At 38.9% G+C, this 9722-nt stretch overlaps 2 protein-coding genes across 2 annotated transcripts; both read right to left on the bottom strand.

The window, feature by feature from the left end:
• Positions 1 to 1815, bottom strand: MELLADRAFT_88491 (uncharacterized protein; the record flags this gene model as incomplete). The annotated part of the gene is made up of 2 exons (XM_007411781.1): positions 1 to 282; positions 385 to 1815. The coding sequence occupies 2 exons, from the start codon at positions 1813 to 1815 to the stop codon at positions 1 to 3; spliced, it is 1713 nt and encodes a 570-aa protein (XP_007411843.1).
• Positions 1816 to 5370: 3555 nt separating this feature from the next.
• Positions 5371 to 6373, bottom strand: MELLADRAFT_37207 (uncharacterized protein; the record flags this gene model as incomplete). The annotated part of the gene is made up of 3 exons (XM_007411780.1): positions 5371 to 5577; positions 5849 to 6039; positions 6169 to 6373. The coding sequence occupies 3 exons, from the start codon at positions 6371 to 6373 to the stop codon at positions 5371 to 5373; spliced, it is 603 nt and encodes a 200-aa protein (XP_007411842.1).
• Between the last annotated feature and the right edge of the window lie 3349 nt (positions 6374 to 9722).

The raw sequence follows: 9722 nt of genomic DNA, 5'->3' as shown, positions 1-9722 counted from the left end.
TCAAGAGCTATTAAAAGAAGAAGCTGTAACCACTGAACCAGGAGAACCAGGAGTGATAGTAGCTTCACTTGATTCTTCTGACCAACTTAATGGTCTATAATCTAGATTCCCACTTTCTACTTCATCCTCCTCTTCATCATCTTGATTTTCATTGGGAAAGGGTGCAAGTAATTGAGCTCCATATTTATTTAATTCTTCATTTGAAATCATTAATCTGAAATCATTTAATAATAAGAATTGTAATTCTAATTGATCTAATTCTTTTAACGGTAATCCTCCCACCTTTTATGTAAAATGATCAAAGAAATCCAACAGGAAACAAAAAACTTATCAGAAGATTGTTCAAATTTACACAAAGCTCAAGATCAAGATCAAATTACTTACCTTGGCATAACGTGAGTTTGTATAAAACACATCACTAAAAAACTTGCTTGTGGCCGTCACCGTAGCAATCAAAAACCGATGAACATTCCAAGAATCAATCACAAATTGTTCACCACCTGGACCTCTAATCCCACTCATTCGATCTAAATAGACTAAAACTCCTACAAAGACTTCATTGGTCATTGGACAATATTTCTGTATCCTTCTTAGGTAAGCTTCGATGGTGATCTGAGGTACATGTTTTGCATGAAAGGTTAATAAAGCTGAAGGTGAGGTTAATGCAGTTTTAGATGCGGTGGTTAAGTGATTAGGATGTAATCCATTGGAGGCTCTCAGTTGTCCAAATTCAAACGATTCTTCTTCTAGATTAGGTGTTCCATTTCCCGATCGAGTTTCACTTTGATTCTGATGTTGTTGAAAATAAGCCACTGTTGGACTTTGATCTGGTCGTTCGGTCGCCTTAACTGTTCTACGATTCCACGTAGCACCGGGTGAAGAGAGAGCAGAACCAGTACTTGGACGTCTTGATCCTCTAGGAAGAGACCACTCGGACATGGCTGTTGCGCCAGTTGCTGATCTAGGTTCATCAATTCGATCATTAGAAACGGCGATTTGTTGTAATAAGGTTGCGAGTCTTAAAATCAATTCACTTTGAGGATAAGTTGTAAAATCGATATGTTTCTTTCTTCTTCGCTCTTCTGCCTTTGATCGACGTAAAGCCGCGGGAGAGGGATCAATTATTGGAGGTTCTGATTGTAATGGGCTATCATTTGATTTAACTCGAGCAGAAGCGATAGGTGTGCGAGGTCCAAGCTCAGGCGATGATCCTTGCGTTCGAGTAGATGGGATTGGAAAGGAAGGGGAAAAGGTGGGGGTACCGGTAGCCGCCACTGATCCACTCGCTTCCCATGACTTCATTTCACTCTTCCGTTTTGCTTTCTTTTGCAAGTTAGATATTGATGGTGGTGGGATTGAAGAGTCTTTGAGTGTCGGAGAAGGATCGGGTTTGGAAAGAGCTGAAGTAGTGGTCTGAGGCGTAGGAGCTGAGCGAAGTTCTACTGGACTAAGGGTTCCAGCACGTGTTTTTCGCTTAGAGTTACAAGAAGGAACTCGATGTAAGAGTACAGGAGTCGATGAGGCACGACGAAGAGACTGAGTAGGAGAAAGGTTTGGTGCTTGCGAAAGAGTATTGACTGAGTGAAAAGTTTGATCAGTGATAGATTGATGATCAGGATTGATCGTTGGAGATGGTACGTTGATCGTTGTTGCAGTTCTAGGTCGGGTAGGTAAGGCTGTTGAAGTTAAGGAGGATAATGGTAAGTGAGATGTATGCTTTGATCTAGGTTTATGTTGATTAGGATTCGGATGAGGTTGATGAAGTGTTCTAAGCCGATGATCGTTTGAAGTGAGGAGAGTTGCAGTGGTTAGCATGTTTGAGAGGACTGAGGATGTTGTTGAATTGAGTTAAATTGAAGTTTGATTGAGGATGAATCTGATGGATGGATTGAATTGATTTCTTTAAAAACTGAAATGAGGTGTGATGATGGTGTGATGATGATGATGATGATGGTAATGTGTGGTAGTAGTGATGTGATGTCTAGACTGCATTAGTGGTGTCAGTGTGCCTGGCCTCAAAGTTCTTCTCAAACTCAACTCGTGGAGAAATTCAAGAATTTACCAAACCAATACAGAACTTTAATCTTAACTTAGTCTTTAGTATACATACACCACTTAACTAACTACTAAACTCATGGAAAAAACACAAACAAAACCCAAAACCACTCCAATTTCTGCATATCCTCATCTTAAAACATAACAGTCAATCCAATTCAGTCATCATTCACATTTCTTGGATAGGGTACTGGAATTGGCTGTGACCCAACCCTGGATATTCGGGCCGGATATGGGGCCAAGTCTGGCCTTGGGTAGACCAAAGGGGATCCAAAAATCACTCAGGGCCAAACAGGGCACACCTTGAATGCTTTAGAGATGCAAAAGATGTGCAAAAAAGAAAATAATTTTGAACTATGTTGCCATTAGGTGTGTATCAGAATTCATTTAGAGGCTATACTATATGAGCCGACTTGGACATCAAAAAGAGCTATACTGAGCCTATGTTGAAAGAAAAAGATAAAAAAAAAACAAGCAAAAAAAACAATGGGCACTGGGCGGTCAGGGCCGCCGGCGTGCATACATGTTTGTGACTAGATTTCAGTGTGAAAGAGGCAGACTGTCAACTTCAAAGAAATTGTCAGGCAAAGTTGGCCAGGCAGGGCAAGGTCTGGGTCACAGCCCTAGATATATGACAATGAGCTGATAGATCCAGATCATTCAATGTGCGGGTAGCTTCTCCAGAATTTTACCCACACAGCTCAAGAGGGCTATTGGTTGGTTTGAATTTGGATTAGAGTAGCTGTCCTTGTTAGCTTTACAGATTATGATTGTGACAGCTGATCTCCATCTGATGGGCTAATGTAGGCAACAAAGCTCTGTCTCTATGGCTGGGAGGGTGGTTTAACAAGATCTTTGATTGAGAAAAGTTGTGGCCTTGGACACCACAATTTTTCTCAATCAGGGTTTGAGCATAACAATTCCCATAGTCTTATAGGTCAACCTTTCAATAGGCTTGATATCATCTCAATATGCAGGTTCTTTGCCAGACCAATCTTGACCATGTTGTGGTCTGATATAAAATACATATGTACTCTCCCCCCACTGTCAGTTTTTCCTTCTACCAACAGCTCATTGACACAGGTTCAGTTATTGTGCCACTCTTTGTCAGGTGTGCTGGGTGTGCTAAACAACACCCATTGTACATGGGACTTCTTCAGGGATTTGGATGACTTTGAAATATGATATGACCTGGCTAGTCTTACGTACAGAGACTAGGAGCTACTGGGTTCAGGGTTTGGGTCTTGGGTTTGTATTGAGTCTTGGAAGTTGTGTCTTCTAATAGTCAGGTTTATGATTAGATTGTACCATGAAGGAAAGGTACAACAATGATGACGAAGACAACATACAAAGGAGACTTCTACATGTATAAGCATATGCTACTATGATCTAAATGTGATAATAACAAAATACATATATGGTACAAAGAATAGGGTTGAGATGACTTCATACAGTCATCACATTAAAATTGATACATTCTCAGGTCACTTAAGACTGAGCTTCACTGGTTAAGAGCATTGTAGAGGCACATTCTTGGATATGTCAGACAACCCACAAAAAAGCAACTGCCTGTACCAGTAGGTTTAAAAACTGATATCAACCTGATTTTGTAAAACCATTGGATGAAAAGTTTGAAGGTGCTGTCCAAAGTGTTCCACAGCAATCTGAATGTGTATAAACCAAAGTGTATAGCTTTGTTGCCTCTTCAATGCATGCTAGACTTTAGATCAGACACTCACTTTGATCTTTCCATCAATATGAGCACAGTTTTAAATGACATGACATGTTTGGATGGATTAGGGTGACTAATAATATGTGTATGTAAGATACAGTTAACTTACCACTGCTTATAAAGATTTGTAACTGGTCATGTAGTTTCAATTGTGGGATACAAACTAGAAACCCAGAACTCCCAAGGTTCCCAACTCACCCTTTTTGGCTGTAGTTGAGAAACTGGGAAACCAGGTGAACCAAAAACTACAGCCAAGAAGTCCAAATTGAAAAACTGGGCACAAATCCAGGTTTCTACTTTGTATTCCACAAATTTTTCACAAATTTTTCATCTTATGTAATTCTTTCAACCCGTTTGAAAGGGTTGAAATAAGTCAATTTGTTACTTGTCTCTCCTTGGAGAAGACTGAAGAAAAGCAAGATATATCACATCTGAGTTCTAGACACACAATTGTTTTTCCATTGATACAAAAGACATGTTCACAAGCAAAAAGAACCATTCAAATCAAATCCTTGATCATCAAAGGGCTACCCAAACACAGGTGTTGTAGAGTGGCTTTAAATTATGATCAATAGAGAAGAGCTTCTTGAGTGAGTGATAATCTAGTATAAACCAGATTATATTTGATGTATGATCATACCTATCACCTTGTGGCCTCAGAAATGTAAGCATATTGTAGTCAATTCAAGGTTTTTGAGCTGAAGGAAAGCAAGATATCCCTAAATCCATGCTTCTTCAAAACTTGATAACACAAAAATCTTGGAAATTGAAGGTAACATAAACACAAGATGATAGATGTGCCATGGATCTTTATATCTTTACCAATGAGCTCGTACTTGACATTATGTATACACATCAATCTCCTAAGATCCATACTTCTTGTAAAGATAATGAATCCATTTTTGCAGCACTTGACACTGCTAAAGTCAACTCTTGTCCTCTCCTCTGTACAACTAATATGGATGTTCTGTGGTAATAAGCAGACATGGCTTGGAGGTTATTGTGTGACAAAGTCATCACAGGAGAACAAGTCCAAGGGGTTGTTTTTGGAACTCAAGTACTTCTTGAGTCGCAACTTCCTCTACAGCGAATTATCCACCAGGTTTTTGCCATGTTGTCACATAGCTTGATATGGCTATGCATCCCAAAGCAGATGTCATGTCAGGAATGCAAAGCTCCAAAAGAACTGACAGCAGAGCCAAAACACGTCTGATGGATTTGTCAAAAACAAATGATGAGATAGACTTTGACTCCACCATTTCCTTGCGATCACACACCATCCAAACGACAAAGCACGTGATGTATTAAGATGAAAAATGACTGAAAGGTTATCGTTCATAGAATCAAATATAAATTGTGTACAGTATAACAAACAGTCTACTACTCGATCTGACAATTCTATAACTGACAAACCTTAAAATCCGGATCATAATTTTTCGAGATGATAAAAGGATGATTCATCAGTTCATTATAGATCCACAGAGAGTTCAGAATCGCTGCGTGAAAATCGCTGGTATGAAAGCATTGATATCTTTTTTATAGAAGTAAGCAGTAGAAAGACAATTGAGTGTTGAGAAATTCCTTCACTTCACCACTCTTGAAATCATATGTCGAATCTCGCCCTCAGTCTTTTGATATGTGTTCAATTTAAGATCTTTAGCCATTGCGCTAACGTTATTGACACCATGTTTCTCAATCATCTTAACGATCCAAGCTACCTGATTATCCGATAAAAATTGTTTATTTTTCATCACGTTTGCATAATCAGAACTTCTTGTGGTAGATATCTGCTCAAGTTCTGGGTATTATGAAAGTTGAAAGTACACGTTCATTGATCAGTTTATGAATCTAGGAAAGTAGAGATAAATCGATCTTACGTGCTACAAAGTCTGTCTTCGGTGGAACCATTCCCATTCGTGGATTCTGATAAGGAAACCCTTGCGGTAAAGACTCTTGAATGATCTCCTCGCTTGCTCTCAAAGGTGCTGGTTGTTCGTATGGGCTTGGTTGGAGAGGATCGCCCCAAGGTGTGACTTTCTCTATTGTTTGAGGTGGTCGAACTATTACAATTGAAGAAGGGTCTTCACTGTTGTTCATGATTTCGACGTCTTCGTCACCACCTAATATTACTTTTATGATTTTACCATCTGCGTCACGAATGATTCGTCCCTCTCCTTTGGCCAGCTTGCTCGAGTTTTGAGTTTTCGAATCGATTTGAGTAGTTTCTTCTTTAACTGATTCATCTTCATCTTCTGTCTCTTCATCTTCTTCATCATTTTCTTCATCATTCTCTTCATCTTCATCAATTAAATCCCATTCATCTGGATTTTTAACTTTAGTTAACCAATTTTTTGAAATATTTGTATCTTTTTCAATTCCACCTGATAATCTTGGATCTAATTTTCCAGATAATAATCCTAATCTTCTATAATTTTGTGTTGGTGTTTGTCTTCGATTATATAATTCGGCTAATCCTGCTGGAAAGTTTAATTGTGTAACTTTTTTTAATCTTGAATTCACATGTTTTGCTACTCTTACTTTATGATTACTTGATCTAGCTTTACGTCGTTGTCTTGGGTTTGCCATTCTTGAAGGATTATAGGTTTGAGTGCTATTGATTTTTTTGGTGAGTTGATTGAGTTCGATGGTAAGGCTTGGTTTGCCAGAAAAAATTCAAGACTGTGCATACATGGCTTTGATATAAGCATATACTTACCAGTATTTTTTTATTCAACGCGAGGTTGCCCTAGGGTCACTCGATAGAAGCATACTCAAGAAACCGCTCTGCCGAGTCTGATCCTTTGATCAACGAGATCGATCATTTCCTCAAACTTAACCCGTCCCTCTCCCTCGCAAAAGACTCGAGCCCTTCAGTTTGGCAATGGTGGCCGATGGTGGTGCTCTCACAATCAATCAAACGTACTAGAACATCGTGGGACATCAAGGCACTCGCGGGTCGCTAGATTTCATTAACAAAGTCGACTTGAATTATATCGGAGTGTTTCGATACGCTAGGACCGTTTTAGAACAACGATATGAAAGGTGAAAGATACGGAGAATGAGTTTATCACTAAGAATTGTCTATCAAATCTTCAAGGGGTTTATCAAATGATCAAGGAATAAGGAAAGAACCTCAAGTGGATGAACCAATTGACTTGGAACTTTACCTTAAAAAATGGTGATTGATAAAGCACGCCGACTTGAAAACAAAAATGACGCCGGTTTTCCTTAGCTCAGAGTACTCTGGAAGCTATACAGGTTGTACATTGATGTACAGCGCCTTGAAAGACTTCAGGCTCTTCTGGGAGCTTCAGGGCTATCTGCAAAGACTTCTGTCGAGTCTGACGCCGGTTTTTGGGATGCCAAGTCGGTGTCAACCCTTTTGATTTCTTTCAAAGCTGTGAGTGTGACACCGTGATTGTGAAGTACTCCCTTGCTACTGCTCAGCTAACAAGACCATGTATGGTAATAAGGGAGAATCAAGTGAAAAAATTGCAAATTTGATGTGATCAATTCTCTACAAACCCCAATCTCTCAATACGCCTACCTCACTACAACCATCAAGAGAAATTAGATAGCCAGGTTTGAGTGTTTATCACAATCAAACCCATCAAAGAAACAATCCAATGACGTCCAATACGTGTCCGTATCATGATTTTGACAATGATTGACAACATTGTACTTCCACTTGCTGAAAGACCAAGGTCTTATCAATGACTCTTAGATATACATAGTAGTACCCAATACATAGGTAAATCTATGTAAGTCAAGCATTGATGTCTTTGCAAGTGAGCCAAAAACCGTATGGTTGCAAATTTGGCATCACACACTCTGGTGAAGTTGGTGGGGGGTTTGGGCTAACCTCATAAGGATGACGCCGGCTAACAATGTCAGACCCAACTCCAGAAAGCTTCAGAACCATGCTGAAGCCATTACAGGAAGTTCCCAACTGTATAGCTTCAAGTTCCAGATTACTCCGAGCTAAGAAAACTGGTGTCATTTCTGTTTTCAAGTCGGTGTGCTTTATCAATCGCCTAAAAAATCACCATACACCAAATTGGTTAAAGTCAGATTGAGTTCAAGAAAATGGTCTTACGCTGTCATACTGTTTTATTTTCAAACAATCTCAAGAGATGTTTGAAACATGCAAAGATTATCCTGAATAATTGGAACAATGACTAGTTCAGACCCCATTCCCCTTGTCTTGTCGAAAGACTTACGATTGAAGGACTTTGGCTTCCAGAAGAAGAAGACAATAATATCACAGAGTGTGATGATCCTGGTAAAATGCTGTTTCATCAAAACTTAGCTCACAGTGGATTGCTTTGAGTATCAATGAACCAACTACCAAGAACCATCAAATTACTTGGGTCTAACTTCAACAATTTGAACATTGGATTTATAGATTCTATTGCAGCTACTCCGGATGTAATAAAAACGATTAAGATGATCATAAAATCCAAATTGTTAACTATTTCATTCCCCATTGGCAACAAATTTTGCACTTATGATGCAGCTTCAATACATATCAGAATTACTCTCAGTGATAATCAGCCTTGAAAATTTATCATTCCACCATTTTACCAAACACATAATTATGAAGAACCCGCCTTTTCCAAATCTGTGTTACTTTTCTTTCCATCCGAATGACAATAATATAGGAGAAAATTCTCATATTGCTTGAAGTGCAAAGCATACTTTGCAGATCAGCAAACTTTTGGTTAGTTTTCATTGAGCTGAAGGTTTAGAACAGGTGTTCAAACCTATCAAAGATTATCAAAGATACACCAGAAGGTCTATTTACACACACACATTTACAAATCATCTCATTGAAGATTTTTCTTATCTCGACTTTCTGTACTTAACATTTATTGGAACTCATCATCCTCCCTGGCAAATGGGACCAGAACTTTCCTGGTTACAAGCCCCAATGGTAAAGACCATCAGAATGATTGTTGTTGACCTATATCATGACAAAGTGATAAGAAGCTTCAAAATTAGCTAGTGTGAATGCTTTGAAGGATTTCCCAATTTTGAACATCATTTTCACTTATAAAGATGACCAATTTGGAATTACAACTATTTGTCCTAACTCAATTGAAACATCTTGCTCTCTTGGTAATTGGCTTCATGTCACTGATTGTTTAACAGCTGAAGAAATCATGGTTTGTTCAATTTTTTATTCAAATTGCATAAATCAATCTGAAAATGATTTTCTTTTGGAAAGTTGAATTGATTTCTCCATTTGATCATAGCTGATTACCAGAAACTAAGGTATAAACCATATATCATTTAATTTTCCAATGGAAGCTTCTATTGTAACCTCACTCTTACTCAGGTCAATCCGACTGGACTCCTGATCAAATCCAACAACATGAGACAAACACACACAGTTGAGCCTGAGAGCATCTCCAACGCTTGCAAATCTGAATGACTAAACATTATGTTTATGTCAAAAACGTAAGCTGTATTGCAGTTTTTCAGAAAATTGTCCTCCAGCGCTGAGGGCAAGGTCTCACACCTGGCCCACAGTGCGAACTTAGTTTTTGGGAAATGACACACTCCCATGCTCAGGTCCGCAAATTTGCGGACCTGGCTGAATCACTGAAAAACCAGTCTCCCAACAACTATTGGGCCAAAAATAAAAAAATTGTTACATCCGTGGACTTTCTTTCTCTTTCTTTACATGAGGTGAGCACAATCAATTACATATATTGTGTGGAACACGGTAAGTGCAATCAACCACTTAAGTAAATGAAGACATGTGGTGACAGGGGTTCAACCTCAAATGAACCCCATGGCAAATTGAGAAAGCAGCTCAGTTGTGCGCTGCAGGGCGCTGTCATCTGAAAAAAATACACCTGTCCAGCTGAGGGAAAAACCCAAATTGTACAGGTTTTTGGATTCAGGAATATTGGAGATGTTCTGAGGATTC

This window comes from Melampsora larici-populina (assembly GCF_000204055.1).
Source record: "Melampsora larici-populina 98AG31 unplaced genomic scaffold MELLAscaffold_27, whole genome shotgun sequence".
In the NCBI taxonomy this organism is placed as follows: Eukaryota; Fungi; Basidiomycota; class Pucciniomycetes; order Pucciniales; family Melampsoraceae; genus Melampsora; species Melampsora laricis-populina.
This window is presented reverse-complemented; position numbering and strand designations above follow the sequence as displayed.